The 27,932-nt window shown below is 33.0% G+C and overlaps 3 protein-coding genes across 6 annotated transcripts in view; 2 read left to right on the top strand and 1 right to left on the bottom strand.

Moving 5' to 3' along the window:
- Nucleotides 1-1,489: 1,489 nt before the first annotated feature.
- LOC123711072 (DNA topoisomerase 3-beta-1) lies at nucleotides 1,490-12,508 on the bottom strand. Of its 2 annotated transcripts, XM_045663487.1 has the most exons (16): nucleotides 12,402-12,508; nucleotides 12,216-12,324; nucleotides 11,857-12,146; nucleotides 11,357-11,576; nucleotides 10,574-10,820; nucleotides 10,116-10,233; nucleotides 9,929-10,011; nucleotides 9,452-9,588; nucleotides 7,962-8,149; nucleotides 7,595-7,711; nucleotides 6,858-7,013; nucleotides 5,073-5,327; nucleotides 4,799-4,986; nucleotides 4,031-4,180; nucleotides 2,627-2,807; nucleotides 1,490-2,244 (listed from the first exon to the last, which is right to left on the bottom strand). In XM_045663487.1, exons 2-16 carry the CDS (start codon nucleotides 12,304-12,306, stop codon nucleotides 2,116-2,118), a joined length of 2,550 nt encoding a protein of 849 aa, XP_045519443.1. In that variant the 5' UTR covers nucleotides 12,307-12,324; nucleotides 12,402-12,508; the 3' UTR covers nucleotides 1,490-2,115. The 2 variants fall into 2 exon arrangements, with proteins under 2 accessions (XP_045519443.1, XP_045519435.1); XM_045663479.1 differs by having other exon boundaries at nucleotides 12,216-12,508.
- Nucleotides 12,509-12,654: 146 nt separating this feature from the next.
- On the top strand, nucleotides 12,655-19,170 carry LOC123710136 (NEDD4 family-interacting protein 1). The gene is made up of 6 exons (XM_045661865.1): nucleotides 12,655-12,850; nucleotides 12,949-13,051; nucleotides 13,590-13,726; nucleotides 14,021-14,144; nucleotides 15,378-15,563; nucleotides 16,248-19,170. The coding sequence occupies exons 1-6, from the start codon at nucleotides 12,848-12,850 to the stop codon at nucleotides 16,349-16,351; spliced, it is 657 nt and encodes a 218-aa protein (XP_045517821.1). The 5' UTR covers nucleotides 12,655-12,847; the 3' UTR covers nucleotides 16,352-19,170.
- A 2,941-nt stretch (nucleotides 19,171-22,111) lies between these two features.
- The window catches only part of LOC123710191 (multidrug resistance protein homolog 49-like), a 33,679-nt gene continuing 27,858 nt past the window's right edge, over nucleotides 22,112-27,932 (top strand). For all 3 annotated transcript variants that reach the window (XM_045661966.1, XM_045661957.1, XM_045661950.1), the window contains exon 1: nucleotides 22,112-22,300. The gene's annotated coding sequence lies outside the window, so the exon portion shown is untranslated. The remainder of the gene's footprint in view (nucleotides 22,301-27,932) is intronic.

The raw sequence follows: 27,932 nt of genomic DNA, 5'->3' as shown, positions 1-27,932 counted from the left end.
TTTACATTCGTTCAATGAGAGTTAGATGTGTTCGCCTGACTTAAGCGACAACTGTGTTGTTACAGTCTCACCATGCATGGATTTTTCAATGTGTTCGAAATTATCACTTGCCTCTACGGTGACGGCGAATCGTGAGGTACCAGCATATAGACCCAAAAATCGATATGATTAGCGACTACAGTTGATAGTGAGAATTATTACTATAACAATTGTGTGCGGTGTTACCTATCAAACGTAATTAAGATGTAACAAGATGTTTTTAGCGAGAAAGATGATGTTTCTAAAATTGTGTCTACCGAGCAAATTTCCTAGAATATAGCGGTTTAATTAACCAGTTTTGCAAAATAATTTATTTTACGAATATGTATCGCAGTACCGCGAGGAAATGCTGCAACGTTAAAGGTATAACTGCCACAGCGAGCAAACTTATATAATTTGTTTTAAATTTTTTTGATTAACTTTTAATTCTTTTATTATTACTATGTAGGTTATGAAAATTGAAAATACTGTATATTTTATTTTTATTATTTTAGACTGTATCTTGTTAGCAAACACTTATGTTACTTATATACAAACACTTTATAGCTATCACTACCCCTAGGCACTAAAATATACACCTATTATCACTAATTAATGTATTCTTCGCACATAACAACTTTATTACGTACACAACGTACTTAGGATTAATATTCGCATACATAACCAATATCGGGCGACAAATCGACTGAGGTCAAAAGGTGAGTAGGGGGTGATGTTATTTCCTCTTTCCCTACAAAAGCCTAACACAAAACAGCAACGCCTGTAAAAATTGTCATTGGGAACCATTGTATTTTCACTACATACAACTTGTTATTCGTAGTGAAAATTTATGAAATTATTAAGATATATGGAAGAAATCGCTTGTTAGCGATAAGGCCGCCCGTTGCCTAATAACTTATGTAACCTGTTTTTTTTGTTTTTGAAGTGAAACTTCGTTGGAAAAAAAATACCGTCACATTTTTCCGTTACGCGCTATATCTATCCTGTCCCTACCACGGTTGATTCGAAGCCATTAATAACAAAACTATATAATAATACACAACGATAGCAATGATTCTATTACAATTCATAAAATTCTGTAATAATCTTAGTAGGAATAAGATAATTGAAATAATTGTATTATTTGTATTCATGTTTATGATAATAAAAGCCTTTTGTTAAACTTTTTCTAATTTAAATTTATTTAACCAATTTCTGTAAAGTTGCATATAGTAGATCATTTTTCGAAAAATAAGGTCATAAAGAAGTTTCACTTCTTTCGTGTGTACACTAGTACACGCACACATTTTTTTAAAGTTTGTATATTATGGTAACGAAGTGTCAATAAATAAATAAAATGACCAAACAGAACAGATTTAATTCAAATTTTCCACATCGTTTAATATCGAATATTTATCAAGGAAACGGGATTACTTATGATACAAATTGTATATTAAAACAAATATTATATAAACACATTTATTAAGTAAATGAATATAAATAACCTTATACATATGTTAAGATACTGTTAAGAAGTTCATTAATTTCACAGATCATAAAGTACAACATATATATTTATATTGGTTATATTGAACAAAATCAAAGGTTCCGGCTGAATTCCATGTATTAGGTACTTAATAACAACGTCATCGGTTTCGATGTCTTTATAACAGAATTTGATTGTATACAGGATGTTCAAAGAAAATTCAACCACCAAAATCAGGTTAGTGGCTCGCCCATAAAATTGAAAAAATTAAGTATAAAATACAACTTTGGAATTCGGACTAAATTACCAAAAACTCTCTGGGATTAACCACTACCATCACAAAACTTTAGCTTGCCGTGGACATTTATTGGACATATACAGGATATGATAGTTAACAACATACAGATAAAGTTCCACGGATATAGCAACGGCTTGTATCTATATTGGCTAATATAGATTAATAAGTCAATCTACTTGGACTCAAAACTAAACTACTCTTCCGTCTCGTTCTATCAAATCTGCTTTCGATGTGATGGAAAGAGACTAAAGAGAGTAATTAACAGATTTTTAAGGGTTATAGTTTATAAAGGGTGGTAGCTTGAGCTTACAATTCAAACGAAGTAAGCGGCGAGTTGCGCCATCTTGTCCTTGGGCTGTTTGTTCCGATGTTTATTGTTACGTTGTCGGCCACGCCCACGTGCCCCGCCCCCTCGCTGTGTCACTGCGCGATGCTTTTCCACCTGAATTTTTTTCATCGTGCATTATGATTTATTGTTATTAATCGACTTCAAACCTTTTTTGGTTATCAGTTTGACGAGATATATTTGAATATGATGATTTATTGACGTTTTTAGGCACGTGTGGTCTATTTGTAGAGAATTTACAGGTTATATTGAGATCTTGATTTGAATCACGTATAGTTCAACTTAAAACAGTCCAAATTTGACCAAAACCGCATTACTTTTTAAAGTATTTTCATTCATGGAGGGGATATGTGTAACTGACTTGGTACTTAGGTAAATAATTACTAGAATTTAAAGTCAGTTTAATTAACCGACTTAAAAACTGAGAGAAGAGGTTTATAAACTAAATTTTCGTCCTAAATAATAAATGAATCCTTACCAATGCAGTGAAAGTGGGTTCGCAGTAAAGGCAGGCCGTCATCTCGGTGAGAGCTGCTGGCAGTTTTGTCCTCTCGGGCCGATATTCCACCGTGACCTGTTGAGCCCCACAATCCGGGCATTGCTGGTCGCTCACGGTCACGCGCGACGCGTCGTCGAACACGTTTATTATTACGTCGCATCTGTTAATATTTATTTACAATTAAACAATAAATTACGATTCATATTTCCAAAAATGTTAATTAGAAATCAAACATATATGACAAAATCTATACAAGAGTATAGGCTATATATATTATCATGAAGTACAGGCAATTAATAACAAAACCGGTTCTCACATACAAACAAATGAAATACAATTTGTTGATAACATTACAAATTCATTCGTTCGTTCGACTCGTTCGTGATTAAAAGGATATCAGTACAATCGGGACATACATTATGTCTAAGTTCATTTGAATGAAAACACACACATTCAAAATAATAGGTTACGATTGTATTGTCTTTTACACATAGCTTTTACACATTGAAAGAAAACACTTTTTAAACGGATTGAAGCTATGTATTATTATTAATTTATAATTATTTTACATAACATTTTTTTTGGACATTTCGCGTGCTTTACAGCACGAATGTCAAAAGTATCACAGCTGTAGAGAAAGTTGTGTTATCTGTATTTATTTCCCCGGAGTTGATATCGACTAAAAGATGACGGGTTGTGAATAGTTTAATAAATCCCGGCCATTACCATTGTATGACTGTTACAGCATCGGATACCAATGGAGCGTCGATGTTTGAATAGTAAATATAATTTGTTATCTATATATATATATAAAATTCTCGTGTCACAATGTTCGTTTCCATACTCCTCCGTAACGGCTCGACCGATTCTTATGAAATTTTTTATGCATATTCAGTAAATTTGAAATCTTTAAACCCCTAAAATAATGGGTGTCGACCCTAATAAATAGATTTTAGAACATAATAAAAATATTTTATAGTCAAAATTTGTTGTTTTTATTTTTTTATGATACAACATACAAAAATACATAAGTACAACCCTTAATTTTGACCCCGCTACGATCAAGGCCTAATTGTTAGTATAGTAGATAGTTATTTTTATTGAACCAAAAAAAGAATTTTCCTATAAATAATTAGACATGACAAAATGACGTTTGCCGAGTCAGCTAGTAATGATATATATAATATATATCATTGGAACCCGAATAACACCCATGTATGTCCAACGATGTTTTCTCCTCTCTCGTCTTACATTATGAAGAGAAAATAAACAAAACATATAGTAAATCCGGGATGAAATTACAAATTTCATCGCATACGTTATCGTTAAGTTCCAACATATTTGTCGATAACATAGCGAAATCGTTGTTGATATAATACTCACCGGTTACAAGTGAGCTTCCATCTCGGCGAAGACGGGTCCAGGACAAGAACTCCATCACAATCGATACATCCGGACACGCCCGTGGAGTTGACGCCGTACGAGCACGTTGGGTGCGTACACGAGTTGCAGCCAAAGCCTTTCTTCATGTCCCTAATTTTCATACATTTAATACAATAAGAAAATTATCAATCATTAGGAATAATTATTAACTAAACGGACAAATGTAACTATTATTAAGAATATTAAAAAAATACTGAAATTATTGGCCTTTTGCGTCGTCTGTTTTTGTGTCTCAGAATTTCCGCACACATCTTGGTAAATATGGACGTTGTAATATAAACATTACAACGTCCGTAAATACATCCTGTTTTACTCGTTAACCAATAACTCTTTATATGTTTATTCTATACGCCAATTTACACTGGCTTTCTAGAATAAAATCTTATTCAAATTTACAGATCTTTACAGATTAGTGAATACCTACAAGTAGTAATAATTAGGGAGCGTTCAAGTATTACGTCACGCTATTTTTGGAGACTCTTGAAACGTTTCGTCTCCAAAGCCAGTAACTCTGTATACCTAACACGTATGTGGTGGAAAGTACAAGAGGACGAACATCTCCCTCCCACAGCTTTGTGACACGTTGTTAATATCATTATTTTTTAACGAATTACACATAACAATTTGTTTAGGTTCTGTCAATAACAAATAAACTGAAATTGTTAAATATTAGACTATTCGATTTTTTATGAATTTTATTTAACTCACCTAAATGGCGGATGGTTATAGCAGTAGGGGCAAAGCGGGAAGCTCTTGCCCTTCGAGCCCGAAGACCACGAGAGCAACTCGAACTCATCCAAGGGACATTTGAGCTCGCGGTAAATACGTACACTGCCCGTTTGAGGCAACGTATACGTGTCGTCGCAGTGCGAACAATGAAGACGGATTGGTTTGGCCTGAAAATTCAAAATAATTCAATTGGTTCACTGAAATCAATTGCCTCTTGTCACACGTATATCATACGTACACCTAAAAGCTTTACCTGAATATATCTCATATAACGGCGACATTTGCCGCATCTCGACAGCGCCTTTCCACTAGTTTTCAACGAGGAGAAGCTGACTTCGAACAGCTGGTCCATAGATTCCATACTTCTCACGAAATACTGGAATTTCCTTCTAAATATCTCAGTCGTATGGGAAAGTACGGCGTGGAAATCCGCTCGTCCGACGGCAATGAGGTTTAGCTGTTCTTCGACCGCGGAACGCATAGTTGGTAGAACGAGTTGTGGGTCAATCTGAAATATTTATTGAAAAACTGTTATTTCTGATCTTTTGTGCCCTTCGAGAAGTCGTGAAAAATGTGAAAACGAGCATGATAATTGATGGAGCTATTCAATACTTGTGTATCACCTGAACTTATATGAATCTCAACTTGGGCGGGCCACTAAAACGCAGCATACAAAGCTACAGATGTGTCAAAGATTTATGCAACGATGTATGGTAGGGAAGAAAAGAATGTCGTTAATTTCTCTTAAAATCCCTCCTCCTAATGCGACAAGATACATAAAATTGTTCCATGCCTCGTATGAAATCGAATTATCAGCATTCGCCAATGTTTCGGGTTTTATCTAACTATGACACCAACTATGAGGATATTGATATTTTCCACCTCACCAAAGAAGATGTGAGGAAGTTTTTGATGAGGCGGGAAGACTCTGATTTTGTTTAAGCAGTAATTTGAAATATTATTTGTTGTTTCAAATGTCATCATATTTAATTTAATTTTTTTTTAAATATAGTTTGTCCATTAATGTAGTTACTTGTTTTACATATATATTGTTAAACTTTGTAATCTGTTTTGGCTTTCTGTATTGTCTAAGTGTTTTGTTTTGTAATAAGTAAGATATTAATAATAAAATAAATAATACATCATTAAGAAGAATAACTAAGGTGGCAGATGTCACGATAAAAATAATAAGTGGAAATGGGCGGGGCACATGGCAACTTACTTTACTTACTTAACATAAAAGCAAGAATTATACAGGTGCCCAAGGTACTACGCAAAAGGTATAAACGCCAAAGAGGAAGACATTTTATAAGGTAAGGATAGACCAGATTACGGAAAGCAAGTGGTACACGGCAGAGACTGGCATAGTTCAGACAGGAAAAAAGGACACACACACACCTTAAATGAATTAGATGATAGAAATATAAACATTATAATTAATTTTAATTTGATATCGTGATAATATTTTTTAATATGATTTTATCACTACAAATAATATAAGAATTGACTAATTTATATGAGTCATAATGTTAACTGCTGTGTAAAATTGCTTTTCAGACAAATTTGCAAGCCATTGTGTCTGGCAGAATATACGAAAATTCGATTGTACCAACATAACAGTTTTGTACCATATTCTTCCAAACAAATTAGTATTATTATTATGTGATTAAGAGTAAAAGTAACTCAAAATAAAAGGCTTTTATTGTTATTATTTCTGATCTATGGCGGACGGATTCAAATAATTTTGACCAACTACCGCCTCACTGTTCATTTAAGACCAGATCAAGAAGAAGCACAGAAGTTCACCTAATGTTAAGTGATACCGCTGCCGAATGTGGACGCGAGTGTGTTGCCGGTCTTTTAAGAATTGGTACGCTCTTCTTGAAGTTGAATTTGGTTTTGTGCCTTTGTGATATTTTCTATTTGAATAATATTACGAAGGTTTAGTCACTAAATATACCATATATAAAGTTATCTAAGTATAAGTAAGTAAGTATAATATAAGTTAGTAAGTTATATATATATAAAGTTACGTTACCTTCTGATAGCCATGCACCAAAACCACGCCCAAACTAGTTGGGACCAATCGCCGTCCACTGCCCACATTGACGTAATTCCTTTGGCAAATATTATTTATATGTACCGGGATTGATGCGTCCGTTCCAATACCGTGTTTTTCCATTAATGTGATTAACTGGAAAGTTTTTTAAAATATTTTTATTTCAGAAATTAATTTGGAATCTTAACCGACATAAAAAGAAACCAATATATATATATAAGTATTTTAAAAGCTCAACAAGATCGAAGCAAATGGCCGTTTTAGTTTTTTCAAACATGGCAATAATTCTAAACTATCAATACGACTGGTTATACGTTTGACAATTAACAATATGTTATATGCTAACGTAAAAAACATAATCTATAAAATCTACAAAAACAAAATCCTCCAGTAAACGAATACAGAGGACTGAGACGAAATCACGTGATCCACTAACGCCAAAAAAGTTTAAATGAAAATGGTCACGTGACAGAACTTGAGCAAATGTCATTCCAATACAAATTAACATTAGTCACACATGTCAAAAAGTGATTTTATCTCAAGACCCAGACTATTGACTATTGATTGAAAAGGTACACCTTTACCACTTAGTCAATAATTCCACACAATAATAATTTCATACAAAAAATGAACTGAACAATAAAAAAATATTATAATTTATTTTCATGTCAAAAATGTACTAAAAAAGTTTTTTTTTAAGTATAATATATAAATACCTCAGCTTCAGTCAGATAGTCCGGCGGTGAAGTCTGGCATTCGACCAATCTGTGTTCGTGGGCACGTAACTCATCTCCCACATTGAGGGTAGGCACGAATTCATCTTTACCGAACGCCTATTTAGGATTATATAAGAATAAAAGTAAAAACAAACAATCACCTTCTTATATCTTCTGAAGCATCAATTAAACTAACCAACTAAACTACCCTCGGTTCGTAAAGTGGATATTAAAGGCAATAAACTCAGTTGGACCTGTCTAAAAATAGAAGATTCATACAAAATCCCAACTTTGTTTCCCGGCGTGATACTAAATTATATGTTTTTAAATGTTATATAAAAATATAAATTGCTCAATAAAAAATTACCTGCCAATGCATAATCTCCGTGTATCCCGGATCGACCAAAGTGTTGCCCGTGTACGAAAATGTCTCCGTTCCCACTTCGAAGGTGATAACCGTGGACAAGAAACGACAGTCGCGCGATAAAGTCGCTATAAAGTGTCGCGTCACGTAGTCGTATATACGCCACATATCGCCGTCTAACTCCGAGTCAGCTGGAAATATAGTATATATCACTATAAATGACGTCATCGATTTTTGGGTTTGAGACATGCTGATGTCCTCACGATGTTTCTGTTCACTGAAGGAGGATGTGCTTATTATAGATGGAAAGAAAATTCCATTAATGAAACCCATGATACTAAATCACGACCTTAGGAATGCTGCTCCTTACGATTTTATGATGGATGTTACTCAATATAGTTAACGCAATATAAATAATTAACGCATTTTAAATGTATGTAATGACGGGTCGACTGCAATGTTTCTAGATTTTTCCACTACTTAGAGAGTATTTCAGCAGGCTGAAATATGATTTCTGACCGTTTCAGGTGAGGGTCAATCACATATTAGACAATTTAATTTGCATAATGTTACCCTAGTTTTCAGGAAACTGAAACACTTTTTCAGGTAGTTTTAGAACATGTCTAGTCGAGTGATGCAGTTATCAGGCGTTTTCAGGCCTAGTTATACCCCTATGATGAAGGAACATTCTAAACCGAATTTTCTAGGTATGGGACAAGGACGATATGATACGCGAGAGAGAGGGAAGATCGGAACCTTCTCGAAGCTAGACTGAGCACTATAGAATAGAGTTCTCGAATATTGTACAAGATTATTCCGAGGGATATATAAGCGAGACGAAACGCGACCAGTTACTTTAGTTTCGAATGCGATATCAAGAGATAAACAGCGAAGCGATAAAGTGCGAATAAAGTGAAGTGATAAAGTACTTTGTGATGTGTGCATAATTAAAGTGTAATTAGTGCATTTCTGCGAATGAATTGTGCTCATAAATTCCTCATTGATTTATCAAGAAATAAACCATTGAAGAAATCTACGGCTTTTCTATCCGATCCCCTAGCTCGTAACAATATATTATATTAATTAAGAGCATTTTAAACAAAAACTAGACAGCTAAGAAGTCCTTTTGATAGAACACAATATCCTTAAATAAATCAGTGGCGCTACAACCTTTTTAGATTTCAGATTTCTGTATCTGTGTCATGATCATTTATTAATCAAATCGGCAAGTAGGTGATCGGCCTCCTGTGCCTGACACTCACCGTCGACTTTTTGGGTCTAAGACAAGCCTGTTTCCTCACGATGTTTTCATTCACCATTCGAATGTTAAATGCGCACATATAAAGCCACCAATGGACTTTCCATTGGTGCACTGCCGGGGATCAAACCTACGATGGAAGTAGCACGCCGAAGCCAGGAACACACCTCACACAGTATCTTAGAGATAAAATTAAATTGTTATACATAATATATCAAATTTTAGAATTACATACAAGCCAGTTTCATTGGTGTGATCGGAGGATGGTCTCCAACATCTTTCCCTTTCTTGGGTTTGTTGATACCATTCGCTATCAACGCTCGTACGTCCGCCCCCCACTTGTTTGAATTCTGTTGCAGGCGGAGAGCACCCCTGAATATGAAAAAAATAAACACTGATAACATAATTATTTTCTTCTTTTTATATGTAACAAACAGGCAGGAGGGTCCGCTAAAGTTGAGTGAAACCACCTCCCAAGGACACAGTCAATGCCAGATGCCTCGGGGGAAGAGAATCGGTATGCTCTTTTCTGAATGGCAGTCAAGAATATAGATATTTTAAGTTATCAAAAGATCTTTTAAGAAATATTTTTTTAAGCATTATATATATAAAAAGAAGATGCCAATTACAGAGAAATAACTATAGAATTAGGCAATTAAAGCGTTAGAATATTAAGGTTTAAGTCAAACTTAATTAATTTAATAGAACTTACATTAAATCAAAGTTTTCCGGATAGCTTGTCGTCTCAGTACGGGGATATGAGATATAACCTTGTGTGTAAAGACGCTCTGCCACCTAGAACAATTTGATTTGAATGTCAATCCGACACCACAGAATATAAAAAACAGCATAAAATTCTTAAGTAGCACAGTTTGTTTGACAGTGGTACATGAAATCACCTGCATAGCATTATGTGGTCCAATACCCAATCCGGCACTGGCCACTCTCATCAGCTCCACAGTGTTTAGAGCCACTGGCCGAGCTTTTATTTTCTCTTTTGCTTGGATATTCACAACTCTGAAAAATAATACATAATATTAGCCTATCAATGCAATACAATATTAAAAATTAGGACAGTCCAATTGCACTGTTTAATCAAACTTTTGTGACAATGTCAAAATAGTACTTTAATCAAAAGATTGTGGTTAGACTCCAATATGTCAGGCAGGTCCATATCCTACGACATTCATGTAGTATTTAATACTATTCAGTTGCCATTTACAGATATTTTTGTTGCATGTGTGATACTTTGAATGTTCAGATATATACATGATTTAAGATGTTTGTTGTAACTAAGATCTTTTATTACCACCAGAAAAACTCCTACATGAATATTAATTAACTTAAAAAAACTTACAAAGCTTCTTTTATCTCTTTAATGCTTGCCAGGAACATATTAGCAATATCCTTTTCAAAAACACGTACTCTCTTCCACTCTAATGGGAGTTCTCGACCCTCAGTTGTAGAAGCTGTCACTCGTAAAACCCAGTATGACTCTGGTTTAAAGGTCTGAATATCATCGTGACGCTGAACACAGAATCCAAGGGTTGGTGTCTGACATGGACCATAGGAAATAAGGGACGAATCCAAATCACCATAACGGCCTGAAAATTCATAGTAGTACATAAGGATACTATTCTCCTTAAATAAACATAATGCCACAACAGCATGTAAACAAATTTGTCCATCTTAATAGGTTAATAGCAACAGTCACATTACTCAGTAGACACTACAGCAGAAAAGGCCATTAGGCAGACCCAGTAAAGATTGGATCTCTTATTAATTATTGTGGAATAAGAATGTGGGAAAGTTTACAAACTGTAGTGTCTGTGGGCCAATATCTACCTTCAAAAAAGGTATTATATTAGAGAAGTCCAGCCCAAAGGGCTGCGGTGTGACTGGATATATGTATGCTTTACTAGACTGATAGTCCATAGAATCACCAACACTCAGATTAATGTGACTTTTTTATCTGGCTACATAATAACTTACACCCAATAATTAAAAAAAAAAACACTTATACAAGATAGAATTCAATTAGAAAAAGGTTATTTATAAGCTCTGTAGACATTACAAATTAAATATCTTTATCTATTATATGCTTAGAGCTACATATTATTAAACATAAAAGATTAGACACCTTGGAAATATTTAGTTTGAAACCTTGTAAAGGCGCAGCCAATTCTCAAATCCAATTCCTGTCTAGCATCAACACTTCTTGATTCATTTTCATTTGGTCTAACAAGATTTAACATTGCTGCTTTTATGTCTTTATCAGTAATAGCAGAGAATTTTGCACGATATGTCACTAGAGGTGAATAAACATCACCTTTCATATAGGGAGCAACACAAGTCATCACCTGAAAAATAGTTTTTATCAAGACTTAGAAAGTGTTATTGTTTTTACAGTTTAAGGGCTGAGACTGAAAATAAAAAATCTAATTTATTAGAAGGTATTTGATTTAAAGAAATCACATATCTGTTTTTTTACTTATTAAATCAAAAATTAAGGAAAATCTGAAAATTATTTACTTTGGAAGACATACATAAAATGCTCACAGGACTATAGCAAGGAGTCTGACCCAAATATTTATTTTTAACTTGATAATAGCTTTATAATTTTTATCTAAATGGTAATACCTCAAAACATATGTTTTCTCCTTCTTTGTCACAATCCAACCACAGTATAAGATAATCACATCCCCTGCCTTCCTGCGCTAGAAAGGCAGGCATGCGGAGTCTTGGCATTGCCTCCTTCTTTTCAGTAGGGCAGTTAAACAGCTCAATGGGGTCGACTTTGTCCCAATTATTAAATTTCCCAGTAAAATCTAAACTCATTACATGCCCACACACAGATGTCATCTTGAATTTTACCGATTCATTTTTAAATAAACCGCTCCATTCATGAACAGAACAAGCTGTATTGGAACCTAAAATATATGCATTATTACAAATTATTGTTGTTAAAACACCGATCAAGTAACAAGTCCCAAAAATACCTTTATTGGTGATGCATTTTCCATTGCTAAGTATATTGGCCAAACTCTGAGCTAAAGATGGCTTTTCTGCCACCATTAAGGCGGTCTTCATCCTTAGTTATTTATTATACTATAATACAAGAATAATTATCGTTTATTTCCAAGCAACAAAGTTTTAAGAGTGATATTTATCCTTTTTATAAATACCGTATTCCTATCACACTAGACAGTAGACTTAGACTAGCATAAGCATATTTGCGATATGAATTAGATTTTAAATTAATTAAATGACAAACCTGACAGTCGAAAGCCGGTGTCCGCGCATTAATAGATAGACACAAATATCTGTAAATGACATTATTGACATTGATCGTTTTCAACGTCAATGAATGTCAATGCATATAATCTTACTGAAATAACCGACATTGACATAATTGATATTCACTTTTTGATAATCTGCATTATGGTTTTCGCGTACTAACATTCGCGACTAAATTAAAATTGTACCTCGGATCAATAAAGATTTCGCAAAAAAATATTAATTCGAATGGTTTAGTTTTGAATACAAAATATTGGATTTAAATAATGTGCAGTGTTTTCTCTGAAATAATTCAGTAAGATAAAAGGAGTGGTTCTAATAAATATTATTCAAAATGGTACGTAGTTAGGTGGTGTTTTACGTAAACGTTTATTTATTTAGTGCGGTAGTGTACAGGCCTTCGACTAATTCTCTTTTATTGTTATTTTATTGTAGAGCCAAACGCGCATTGAAAATATGTGCCCTGCAACGCATCTTCGTGTAATTTTGCCGTCTGCTATGGAAGCCAATAATATGCCACCAACTTACATTGATATCAGTAAGAAACCTTATCGACATGTGTCATTATATTTATATACTAGGAAATGATAAAGTTATTCACATAATAATGTGAATGTTTACATAGAATATGTTATCGTGGATGTGGTTGCTAGACATTCACAATCGAGTTATTGAAGAAACATATATTTTTTATAAATCCTTCCAAGTACAATTTATTGAATATATCACAATATGTGTCAATCAATCCTTTACTTCCTTTAATGTAGTAATATCATCTTTATTTATAAAATAAACAATAGGTGCTAATTTATAAATAAATAAACTATTGTAAAATTTATCTATTTTAGTGCCAAAATCTATCATGATTCTGTATTTAGTAGATTTAATGATTTCATGCAACAAAATAGATAAAAATAATCTTTAATTACATTGTATCCTTGATTTCACTGGATTTCAAGTCAATCATTAATCAAAACCAATGCATACATACCATGCAGAACAATATAATATAGAAAAGTGTGATTGCCATTACCATATTATGTAGATTAAACATAAATTTTATTCTGTCTGTTAAGGTGGTCACAACATGGACATTCCTCCTCCTCAGCCAGACTTCTCAGCTCCACCACCATACGATGTTGCAGCAAATTCTAAGCTCCCAACATATGAAGAAGTACAGCGTGAAAAGCAAATGGAAGGGGAGGGACCACAAGTGAGTTTGTATTTTAACTAGATAGGAATCTTATGACTATGGCCAAATTAATTTTGATAAGGTAAGTAATTAACTTACAAACTACTCACTACTAAACATAACTTGATTGAGTATCTCTTATTATTATTGAAGCTTTACATTCACCCAATATGTCCTAAGTGAATTTTAAAATTGGGAACTTTTCCAGCACAACCATTTAGATACAACATAGATTTTTTCCATCATGCTTCTAAATCTGTGTCTCCTTTGTGCTATCCTATTGGGAATTTAACAATTATTATTTTTATTAACTAGCTACCAACTCACCCCACAATAGCTGCGTTTGTGACTATGGAACCCAGGGAACCAACTGCAGAACAACTCGACCCAGAGAACAATTTGCTCGGTACTGATATCATGTTTCTGACTTCCTTCTTTGGTGAGTAATTTGTACTAAATTTAATTCAATAGTATTCAATTCAATTTCATTATATAGTATTGTTAAAAAACTCTTTTTGTGTATGTAAATAAATGTGTTTATACCAAAATTATTAATTGATGACCTAAATTATTTTTTTCTTTCTTTTGTATAAAATACATATATTGAGATACCTATGCAAAAAAATTAATGTACATTTTCTCAGTACTTTAAACTAGCAATTGTATGAATATAATATCCGTTACTAAAGTAATTGAACATTTAAGATGAAGGTCATAGAGATCTTAGCCACACTTATTCTCCTGATATGCAAAAAGGATATATATGAACATAGTACGACGGCCTACGCGTTAACCTTTAACCTCTGTAAAGTTCGATCGATGTAAGCTTGCATTTTCATTAGAAATACGTTCAGAGTGACCTTTTCTACGTCTTATCGCTAACCAGGCGGAAATTGGCGAGGCTACCACGCAAAGTAATAAATAGCCTTAGTGTAATAAGGCTAGATAGGGTTTATTATGGCTAGGGAGGATTAACTTAAATCTGTTTAATGGTGAAAAATAGTAAATTTGGTCGTTGGTGGACAATTATTATTAAATTAGTTTAAGATTCATAATTTTACTTTAGTGCTGGAAAATAATATTATATTGAAATCAATTAAAAAATACATCACTGTCGTGAGTCGTTTACATTCGCATAGAAAAAAAAATATAGTACGAAAAAACAATAATAAATCTCAAAGGCTGAAGTCAACAGGCAGTCTTGTCGCTTATTAGCGATCTCGTCTAGGTTCTCGCCCGTGCTAGGAAATAAATGAGAAGAGAAGTACAAAATAAGAAGGAACAAAAGTGGCTCAATAGAGATATCACTGATCCTCGGAATTAATGACCTCTTGACAAAGCTCGGTCATGTGAAGTAATTTGAGATGTAATAATTGGATTAGTACTCCTTTTAACAATCCTATAAAAACAAAAATCGTACAAATGTGCTGCAACCTTTTAAGTCTAGACCTCAGATTTCTGTATCCATTTCGTGATTATTTATTATATTTCAAATATGCAACTAGGTGATCAACCTTGTGAGACACGCGTTTGACTTTTTTGGGTCTAACGCATACCGGTTTCATCACAATGTTTTCCATTTCCTTCACCGTACGAGTCTTATTGCCAGGGTCACACGCTGAAGCCACTTGGACAACACTTCTCAACATATAATGATATTTAAATATTTCAGTGGCATTTCTATTCAACTGGATCGGGTTCCTCTTGCTGATGTGTTTCTGTCACACGGTGGCAAGTCGCTACGGAGCGTTGGCTGGCTTCGGTCTCTCACTCGCCAAGTGGACACTCATTGTTAAGCACTCCACTGAACTCGCATCTCACGAAAATTCCTGGCTTTGGTGGCTCATTATGGCTTTTGGTAAGATTTTTCAGTATTGACTATTGTTTTTTTTTATGTCACTAATTTATATTACGGTGAATTGTATGCACATTACTTTGACGGTCATAACCCTGGAATGTTTATCGTCGCTTGATAAGTTGTGTTCGTGCGTGAAGTATTTTTCTAAGGTCCTTCAATACCTGAGTACGTAATAAGTACTAATATTTTATATATATTAGTACTAAACTAAAATAAAGTTAAAGTTTATAATGTCTTGAACAGTAGTTTAAATAAGCGTTTTCGAAACGGTTCCACTGCTATTTCCGTATCTCAGGAGGCAGGCTGTTGTAAAGACTCCGAAATATATTATATTAAATTTTGCGACCATATTCTGTTCGGATTTTAAGTAAGTTAGATGTATATAATTAATGACGGCTTAAATTTAGTAGGTTATGTATTTATTTTTATGTAAAGTTACTTAATGTTTATTAATTTTGTGTATAAGTATAGTTTGTTACTGGAAATAGGAGTAGTAAAAAAATCTCTTAAAACAATAACACATTCTTAACAAAAAAAAGTATTAACATCGCATCGTTCATCTTATAAGTAATGCAGATTCATTTTAAAATGCATATTTGATTTATTTGGTAAAAAACAAGACTAAAATCTTGATGTTATTTAGTCAAAACAATAAAATAGTATTTATTAATCATTTTATTACAGGTATCCTAATCTGTGTTCGTGCCATCATTCAGTACCTAAACATAAAGCGTGGATGGCGTCTGCTGTCTGGCACGGCTCAAGAGCGACTGCTCTTTTTCTATTAAATTAAATATATCTATCTCGCTCGCACTCACTTCTATTTTGTATAAGGGTGAATGTGTGAAAAAGATAACCGATAATTAAAAGTTTTCGGGCGAATATGTAGCTTATAAATGATTTCCATAAAGTTTATTAAAATTAAAATTTAATTAGTGTATGTAATATATTGTTATTTATTTAATTCTATAGTATTGGTGTTATTTTTATTGAAATTACATTAAAATACTAAGATTGTCTAAATTTATGAATTGTATTTTGAGTTAATTGAAAGGAATCTTGTCAAAACGTCCAAATATACAAATTTTGTCGGCAAGAACCATTTTCTGAGCTGGAGGTAATTAAAAACTAAATTTAAAAGTTCATTCTGTAATATTTAAGGCTTACTTTGACTTAATTCAAAATAAAGCTTTTTGTTTTGTGTATCTATACATAAATTAAGAAAATATCTAGACGGTTCCACATCACCTAAAACTTATATATTTCGTATTGTGTGACCACTACTTATATAATATAATGTCAACGCAGCCCATCTTATAAGTCGAACGGAATTCAGTATAATTTTTACATTAAAATATTTGGATTCAATAAAACATCCATTTGTTCTTTAATAACTTATTAAAATAAAAAAATCAATTCAACCTTAGGCAAGGAAGAAAAAATTTACAAGTGACATTTCAACATGGCGGCTATAGTTATGTCATTTCACAAGTGAGGCTGTACTAGTTACAAATTTTGACATTTAAATATGATTTAGTATTTCTTATACACACGCTTCGTATCGTAAAGCGAAATATTTATTTTGATACCATATGTGTGTGAAAAATGTCTTATAAATGATTTCTATGTAAATATATTATTTGTATATACTTAATTGTACTCTAGTTAAATATTGGTTAGTTTATATCTTGTTTATATTAATGTATAGTTTTGGATATGGTCTTATTAAATGTATTGCTTCAATTAATATAATGCTTTCACGTGAATCAAGATATATATTTATATATTTGAGTGTCGTATAAGATTTCGTTTATGGTTGGGTTTTTGGAATTTTTAATATTCACGCGTGCATACATAACCTAACGTTAACGAGCGAACGTTTAATTGCGAGAATAATAATATAATAATGTTATGGTAGGCTGGATACTGATGTTTAAAAGTGACTTCCACATGTCGTATTGTTGGATTTGGGACTTACAGACATAATAATAAATACTTTAAAGGCCCTATTTTGATATGATCTACAATTTTTTCTTGCTCATAAGAATTCTGTTCTGAGGTTTTTCAAACATATATTTCAAACGAAAAAACTCAACTATAAACTATTAATACGTAATGGCAAAATAAAAAGGCATGGAAATTCATAAACAAAGTAAGAATACCTCAACTGCTAAAGGTGTTATCAATCATACTCCCTAGATTTTTTATACGACATGCAAGCCGACACTGATTCTAGCGAAGCAAAAATATAATCTATTACTATAAATTTTAAGACACTATGCACCAAATATTTGTCTAGTTACATCCAAATATTTTGAATTTAAGTGCAATAAAATATATAGCTTATAATAATTCTATTTTGTAATCAAGTCAATAAATTATATATTTCGAAAAGGAAACATTGAAAGTGTCAATTGTACAATTTTAGCGCGTAAATGAATGATGGTTTAAACATGGCGCATTTCATTTGACTGTTATTTGTCAACAGAAAGTCTGGCATGTTACAATGCCCAATTAATATATGACATATTTTGACAGCTCCTGATCGTAACGGTTAATCTATTATTTATTTTTAAATATTGTTTTTATTGAAGTTCCAGTTGCAGATTTTTTTTTGCAGTTACAATAGAAAGTAATAATTGGTTAAACTGTACTAAACATGAAAACTGATGTTCTAAAGAGTGACCTTAACGCCGTTACAATGTTGTGTCAGTGTGAAATGTGATCTATTAAATTGTATCTCGCGCCTTATACCTTTGCGCCTTTACTAACAGTTTCAAAGTCGAGATTTAGTGCGAATTATGAATACCAATTTGTTTAGATTAATACCGCAGCTGAGTTTCAGCATCAGATCACCTCTTAGTCGATTAAAACATTGCCGCGCACCACCACTATGTAGAAGAAGCCGTGCTCTAGTGTTTCCAAACCAAATCGACTTAGAGTACTTCAGAATAGAGCGTACCAATTCTTAAAATGTAAATGGGCGGTATCACTTAAGGTAGCCCACCCACTAACCCCTGTTGTATAGAAATCAAATACATTTTTGCCATATATATAAAGTCACACTTCTTCTGACTCGGCTCAGAAATTCATCCTTAGTGAGACTCCAGTGCTTTTTTTCTCTGATTACGAAGAACTATAGACCAAAAAAAAAAGATTTTCTATCTTTTGATTCTAAGTACTTTAGCTTAAAGTTGGAGTAAAAATGTTGTTAGGTAAGTGTAGGATTAGCACAAATCTGTGTATGTCAAGTTATTTCGTTGTTTTAAATTAGTATAAATATTGCATTGCCTGAGATATATGTTAGTAATTTTAAAAATTACGTCATTCTTAATTTGTGTCTTACATAGATACAGTTTGAATTAAAGCTTTTGATTAAAACCTGACGATTTATGTAGTATTTTTTTGGTTTTATCGGCCTGTTTGTTTATAAAAAATGGTTTCTATAATAATCGTATTGTAATAGATTTTGCGCAATGTAACGAATTATACTCGTACACCACACTAATATGTTCACTGTGGATTTGCAAATTGAATATATTTTGCTGTCTGTATTTATTTTATATAAATGCAGGTTGTACTTGCCAGGAAATAAAGTTTAATTATAATTAAATATGTGTTTTTATTTATAATATATTTTATCCTTCAGAAACAAAGTCAAAGTCAAGTCCTTCGCCGCGTCTCGATAAACTGCAAGGATCATGCCGTTTCATTAGATAGTTATATGTAAGGAAGGATTAGGTATATTGTCAAGGTTTACATATACGTGCCATAGTTAAAAATGTTTATTATTTGAAGCTTATTATTATATACACAAAATAATTGATAGATATTCCGAATGTATAACATTTATTTAGGTATTAATTAGACTTTATCATCCTTTTCACTGTTAACACGTGATAATGGTGACACACTCTGTCAGAACGGCAGAACCATGATAAATTAAAAAAAATACCGTCTCCAAATTCCACTAAAATCAAATACAGTTCTTATTGATTTGATTGGTCTTTGTCATCGAGTGAATTAAATGTCTTAAATGATAATTAATTTATATACGAGGATGACCCTATATAATGGGGTCCGGTCTAAAAAATGCCGAATGTGGACATGAGTTAGCCATACGCTCCGGAGGGATCCAACTCACATTGCTAAACAATCCTTCGATTGGAATCCTCAAGGAAAATGGAACCTGGCAACGAAGCATAATTGCGGCGAAGGGAGCTGGAATGTCGTGGAGTAATCTTAAGAGAGCTGCACAGGACCGATCAGGCTCGTTTTCTACGCTGGGGCCTACCCACTTGGGAAACGAAGGACTTAAAGTCAATAAAGTCAAGATCCTGTTAGTCTTAAGTCTATCCTGGAATTATTTCCTTTCTATGTGACTTTCTTATGTTGAGCAAATCCGAATCTTTTGATACATCTTCAGATCGGTCCACGGATGAAACCATACAAAAAAATAACACATCGAATTTTTGAAGTTGGTAATAAGTCATGGTTGAAATTCTTTTTTGGGAAAATGATACGCTTCTTTAATAAAATCTCAGGGGCTCTTTTATCTCTGCCTTTTAAGAAATTCAAGAAATGTAAAAAGGCTTTCTACAAAGTTAACGATTATCTAGTTGATAAAAGGGCTTGGGACTAGTGCTAGACAGGCTACTTCTAATTAATTTGCGATATTTGTTTTGAAATAAGTGTTGTTTGATGTTTTTTTTTATTTTAAAACAGTACTGACAGTTTTTTACGCCGGCTTTTTTTCTCGGCATACATCCTCTGACTTCTTTACCGATGAGTGGGGATGAGGTCTACCTATTCAAATTTAATGACGAGGAATAAGTGATACTTGTATCTTATGTTCCATAATAAACATATTATTATTTAAACAAAACCTAGTAATATTTTGCATTCAGCAGGCGCTTCGGTAATTATAATTCAACATTAAAATATTTTAAAAAAGACCTTTTATTCCTAAAGACATCGCTATTGTAAATGATAAACTCCAAACAGAAAATTGTATTTGCCTAGATTACATACTCGTATAGTGAATGAATGATGAGCATTGCGCCGACTCTAAGAAAATGGGGCAAGGCCAGAGTTTATTATGGACCCCGTAAGGAAGCGATCTGTATACCGCAAAAAAAGCTTTAGCTGAAGTTATCTGAAGCTTGGATGTCATATGTAATATATCAATATTAAAGTACAATTGTACCTCCTTAAAAATGTTCTTCTCTTTTCATCATGGAGTAAATATTATTTGAACGAAAGAGGCGAAATAGTTATAAGAAATTGGAAATTGGCTATTTATCAAACAGGGGATTATATACACGCTTTCCTTAAAGTCCAATAGGAAAAGTGTGTATCTGATAAGACAATTAAAAGTTCTTAGCGAATAATATTAATTGCAGGTAAAATAATTATAATGGCAATTGTTCACCTACTAATTGAAGCAATACATTCGTTACGTGGAGATAACATTCAATAGTTTGATTTTTTAATTATTCGAATTATTTCATTTCCCGCTTTTATAAAGCTTTTTCAAAGACACAACTACATTATCTATGCAGGCTTATCGTGGGATAAAATATTTGTTTTTAATATATTTGAATTAAATATTAATAAAAACAGACGTAAATATTAGTAACTACGTAGACGTAAGTACCAGTATGATTCCAATTATATTATGTACTCACTTTGACTTTTAAACTTATGGCAAAAATTATAATTAGTTTTACTGATTCAGTTAAACTCAATGTGTCTTTTCTCATTTCAACTAAATGAGAAAAGACAAAAAAAAAATCAAAAAATACGAAAAGGGACAAAAGTGTTATTTCGTTAAAAGAGCAATGAGACTAGTTAATTAATAATAAATGTTAATGTTGTTGGTTAGACGTAATTGTTGTTTATCAAATTGTTATAGTTATAAATATGAAAATTGGCTTCTATTCATAGATCAGTTTGTGTTAATCTTTGGCTCTGGTTGCGAAATATGCGTTTTATTTAACTTGTTATTTCTGGTTTGAACCAGTTTTAATTCAAGCCTATATATAGCTTGGTTAATCCAAGGACTCAAGAGATAGGTTCTATAATATATTAAAACCTTTTTCAGTATTGCAGTTTTCACAATTTTATCTATGTTCACTTGTAGTACAAAGTTGCGTGTTTATTAAATTTGGTCGAAGTAGTAGTATACTATTTTGTACGTTCAGAATGGAGGTGCGTATAAAATATGTTAGTAAATAAAAAATCCAATTTCCATATAAAACTGAAAAATCAATATCGTTTCTCCAACTTTTAAAGCTTCCGAAATTACGCAACTTAATCAAGAATTGAAGTAGGACGACTTTCAACACCGGGATCAATGAATTATTCAAGCTGTCATTTATAATAAAGTAGGTTAAACATATAATATATATAGATTAAGGCCACGTTGCAATCATTTTTCATTTCTTGCAGGCCAGACATCTCAACTATAACCATATATTCACGCAAGCACATACCGCATTGCTATATCTATAGTCTATTGCCAAAAACTACCCAGTAAGCTGCCAACATTCGCGCAGGGTTGACGTCCCCTAAACGTCCGCCATCTTGGTGAAATTTCCCGCGTAACAGTAAAAAAATTTCGCGCGCAAAACGTCCGGAATATAGCAGCGTCCTTATGAAGGAAGTAATTACGTATATCTGTTTTCAGTTTACAACAAATCTATTTTGTCGGGATAATAATTTCTACAGCATACTAGGTGAGTGAATTTTTTTATTAAACTGCAACACTGCTTTTATATTGCCAACATTAATGAGTTTTTATTGAATGTTGTTAAATTGATGCTCGCTATTTTACTTACCGAGAGGTTGGCACGGCGCCAAAAAGGCATTGTTCCGGGCAGCCCTTACAAGTGATCGATTGCACTGGGTTCAAATAATTATGATCTTGAATTTTTCTCTGAATGAAATGCTACGGCGTGAAGGCCATTAGTTTAATCTAAAAAACTTATAACACAAACTATGTAAAGAAGAAGTTTAAAAAATCGTATTTATTAATCCGTCCTGCATGCTTAAAAACACGAGAAAATCTAATTACATATTTTACACACATTATACGAGAACATAGAAATTATTATTTTTAATTGGAGACAAAGCAAATTGCATAATATATTAAAAATAAAGACAAAACAGCAAAATCAAAATATCAATCATTCATGTCGGTAACTTACGACTTAATGTACACTTACGAACGTCAGTAAAAAAATGCTTCTAAATTTACACTTACTGCCAGTTCTCGCATCCCTCTGAGACGTAGAACGGACAAAAAGAACTGGCAGTAAACTCTCCATCACCCCAAGGGCACCCCAAAAAGGGTGCATAGAAGAAATAGAAACCGTAGCTGGAACCGAACGGAGAAGGTGAGCCATAGGCAGAGTCAGTTGGAATAAGCTGGTGGAGGCCTTTTCCCTTAATGGAGTTCGGATCGACCGTACTGAAGGTAGCAAGGATATATAGGATAGCAAGATAAAAATAATAAATAAAATTTAAAAAATCTAAACTGTATGTTATTAATATTTTTGTCACGACTGGGTTTGTTGAAATAAAGACAAATTTATAAGCTTAACTAACAATTAATTCAAAACATTAATTAATGGATGGAAGATAAACAAGAAGAGAACTTTCACAGATACGGTTACTACTGACTTCGTTTTCAGACGAAACGAAACATCTTCTTTCGTCCGGAAACGAAGTCAGCGTCTCCTAAAAATCTGCCTTACGACTATGGAAGCTGGCATGTCTCAAAAACACGTGTCTAACGCAGAAGGCTGATCTTGAATGATCCGTTTGTCTATAAAAAATATATCGAGAAACGAATGCAATCTGAGGCCAAGACCAATGTCGGATTGAAGCGCCAGTGGATTGTTATTATTACTAGTTGCCGTGAACTTCGTGTCACCTTAATATGATTTTTTTAGTAAGCCTTTATTCCAAAATATTTATATTTGAAAAAAAAGTAGCTTCCAACCACCAACTGTAGATTAAATCAATTATATTTTAACTTTCAACTATCTATCAATCTATTCAAATCGGTTCAACAGTTTTTTAAGATATGTATCACATATATAGTAGAATCCTACTTCCTGAGCTATGTAAAATAGACTCTAGGAAAATAATGTTTCTATTTGTACTTGAAGTCTGCTTTCGAACTTTAAAGATATTTCATTTACCGAAAATGTAATTAAATTCCATTACGGAAGAAAACGCTTGAAAGATATCAAAAGATAATATCTTTTCAAGTATGTGCCTAGATTCTAAACAATGTCTGAAGTATACTTGAAGTACTTTGATTTATGAACCCAACAACCGAAAGAAAAGAGCGTACAAATTCTTAAAAGTCCAGCAACGCACTCGCGAGCCCTCTGGCATTGAGAGTGTGAATGCCTCCTGCCCGTTTGTCCCCTATTTTATTAAAAAAAGACAAACCTTTCTGATTTTCTAAATATTCATAATATAATACTGTAAATGTAATACTTACATGTAATGTAAAAAGGTAAATTATTAATATTACGTTATCAATAATATCATTATAGTTCATTAAAAAAATATATAAAATATAATCGATATATAATAAGATTTACAGTTGCATAACAATCAAATATACAGTATTTACATTTTTTTAACCTACATAAGTATTAATAATAAAAATATTATTTTTTTGTTAATAAGTTTTGTCCCAGTGGCACTGTTACCTTTAACGCTGGCAGCATTTCCTCGCTGTATTGCGATACTAATTCGTTGAGCGGGAAATCACCAGCTCTAGTCACCGGTACTATCTACCAGGCGCTAACTTAAATCTATAATTAGCGCCTGTGTACTTGAACCCCACGGCCCAAAAGTCTCTACACTAAAGGGATAAAAAATTAAGTTAGAGGAAAGACTTGAATATATGTGCAGTTTATTATTATCCACCTGAAAAGATGTGGCCAGCGCTGGCATAATACAGGTTATGTTTTACGAAGGTAGTTAATTTTAAACCAATGAATAAATTAGGGGAGATTAAACTTTTAAAGTAAGTTTAGGCATAAACTGTAATCGATTGTATTCCACAGTAGCGGACTAATAATTCGAAAGCTAACCTGAAAAAATAGCTTAAGAATGGCAAGTCTAAGAATGATCCAGCCGCCATAAGACGAAGCCCAAAACCAATTGTATCCCTTTTTATAAATGACATGTAAAGAAATGTCAGCCATGTTGAACTGAAGCTCACTTTTGTTACATTTTAAATTTGGTTAAAAACAGTTGAAACTCGCCTGAACGTTTCTTGGTTTCTTTCCTTGTTTCCTAAAACCAGGGCGCGTTATTATTCATTCATAGTTGTTAAGAGACGATGGCAAACAGTTATCTACATAATATTACAAAAAGTATTTAATGTACGAAAACTATTTTTGTTCCTTCTTAATCTTTCAGCTAACATAAATTATTAAAAACGATTACACTAAACATATAGCCAAAGATGTAATATGTCATATATACAAAAAGGTTCAAACATTTACGAAAGGATTTTTTTTAAATACATTTAATTAATTCCTAATTCCTTGTATGTGATGGTGTGTGAGGGTATGTACGTGAGGGAGTGTGTGAGGTGTGCTCATGATGCATGATTTAGCGCTATGGATATTCTTAATTCTTCCTTTAAACATATTCCGCGATAACTTAAACAAGTCAAGGCTTAAATAGTGGATAGTTAGTAATATATTGACTATACGACAAAGAGTGATGTTTCCCAATCAAACCTATAAAATTAACTAAGTAAAACAATATAAAAACGATTGTACTTTGAGGCAGCAACATAGGAGTTCCTCGTAGCGGCGACACTAAGACGGGCGCCGCTGCCATATTTACGATCGAAATATGGCGTTATTCAATATTACTTTAGGCAAGAGATGAAACTTGGACTGAGTTTTATTTCATTGATTCTGATACAGTTACTGGTTATCTATACAGAATATACAGCCCCCGAAATAAGTTTTTAAAAGCTACTTCGTGTTCAGCCTTCTATGGCTACTAAACAATTTTACAAATTCAAAAGTCAAAATCATTTATTCATATAGGTAACACAATGTACACGTATGAACACCTCCCTTAAATACTAAGTATTCCTTGAGTTTATGTCTGCGTGGGCAAATGCCAGTTTAGACAGAACAAAACAGACGAAAGTCTGCCCACAAAATAACTTTATTCATTTAGGTAGAAAAATACACTTATGAACGTCAACAGAAAAGATGTAAAATTGATTCTAAATTTACCTCTAGTTCGCAAGTAAGCTGCGTAGAGCAGGCAAGAAGAACTGGCAAGAAACTCTCCGCCACTCTTTTTAATCGTTAAGTTTTGAGGCATACAAATTGTTTGGACTGGAGCAAAACAATCCCAAGGATTAGGATCATTTAAATAATCGTCTAATTTATAAAAGATTTTTATTTCGCTTGGGAGTTTGTTGTAAAAACGAATACAATTTCCATATAAGGAGTGGTTTATCTTCTGGAGCCTGGTTGGTCTTACGCTTAGATTAACTAATCTATCTAATATATGTCTGTATGTTTAATCTATAATCCATTTGTTTCAAAATTGCTTATATTTTTTTGTACATACAACGAAGCTTCAAGAATATATTGACCAGATAGTGTCATAATATTTAATTCCTTAAACTTATTCCGTACCGACTCACTTGGGGATACAAAACAAATACCCCAAACAGCCCACTTATCCAGTACAGATATGGATTGACGTTGGTCATGTTCAAGGGCTAAAAGATAAAAAAATCATTTTTATTAAAAATCTTCGTCACAACAAATAGGGTTGGTATTATCCCATTCTGGATTTCAATGATAACTAGGGCAAGTTTGAAGTTTTGAACTGTTCATACATCTAAATATATATTGCTTCTATCTATAAGGTTTAAGTTCTATACGGTGTTCAGACTTAGTTTCACATATTTCGACTCGGCATATTTTAGTTGATGATACATACACCCTGTCAAAACTCCTTGTGATTTGGAGTCACTGTAACTCGGCAAGGAATGTTTGAGTAGACGTTAAACGAATTTAACTTAGTCGAGTTTACGACCTACCCCAGATATTAAAAATGGGTGAATCTGCAAAACATTGGCAACTTCGATAACGATTTGCGGACCGTTCATTTACAGCAATTTTGGCATATTCAAATATTTAGGTTCATGGGTAAAATATTCTTAAGTTCGTTCGCTTAAAATCTTTATTGTCAGTAAAACATTCCAAATTAAAAATGCATCGATCCGTGCAATAGAATGAGGTCATTATGAATGAACGTAAAATGTACGGGGTTGGAAATGGCCCAAACAACAGGTTCCATTTTTGAATAGACAGGGGTACCAGCACTTCCTGTCTCGTCTTTGACGTCACACTGAACTGTTATATAACGATGACGTCAGCGGACATTGCACAATGCACACCTGTCCGATATCATAACAACTGTTCAACCACCCTTTTGTAATAGAGAACATTATTGTACGGCAAATTAATTATAATAATAGTCTGGCATGCACTTGGCTTGTGACGATGTCTTAAATCGAGACAGTCAATTTTGGCAGGCCCTTGAGCTAATTTAAAGAAGTCTAGTCTTGTTCTGAACAAGCATCCATAGCTGACTTTTATTGTTCGTCTCAGATTCAGGTCTACTTCGCTTACTTGAAACCAGCTTAGTGTATGTTTGTAGTAAATGTAGCCAAAACTTTGTTAATATTTCATTTATAGCGTAAATGCTGTGAATTCTTATCAACTACTAACATTATTAAATTATCTTAAATCATACATAACTATATTCTCGATGCTTTGCGGAATGGTGCAAAGTTTACAACTGGAAATGCTACGCGTCAAGAATGCAACTAAAAATAGTGATACGTTAGAGTCTCAGGTTAGGATTAAGTTTTATATTGAGTGTATGCAAAGTTATGTATATGTAAAGTAGAGGCAGATGTGACTGTAAAAAAGTATCAAAATTTACTACATGTTGCACCTCGATGTACTTAAAAAGTTACATGGCTATCATTAATTGATCAAATTATTAAAGGCAAGGTGCCTTTAATATTATAATAGTATTTAGACTATAAGTTGACAACAATTATAAATAACTTAACTGTTCTTATGAATGATAATTTATATGACAATTGCACGCCTGCAATATCAGTCATATATACATACATCTTAATGTACCACTTTCTTTGAAAATAAATTATAAATTATTATTTTAATGCTACCGTTTACTATGTGCTAAAGTAATGCTATACTTGTAGGTAACAGACGGTTTATATATATCGTGATTCTGGAGATCTCGTCAATATTTATTGATGTGTAA

Source organism: Pieris brassicae, chromosome 1 (genome assembly GCF_905147105.1).
Source record: "Pieris brassicae chromosome 1, ilPieBrab1.1, whole genome shotgun sequence".
In the NCBI taxonomy this organism is placed as follows: domain Eukaryota; kingdom Metazoa; phylum Arthropoda; class Insecta; order Lepidoptera; family Pieridae; genus Pieris; species Pieris brassicae.
Note: the sequence above shows the minus strand (reverse complement) of the source record. Positions and strands in the feature narration are given on the sequence as shown.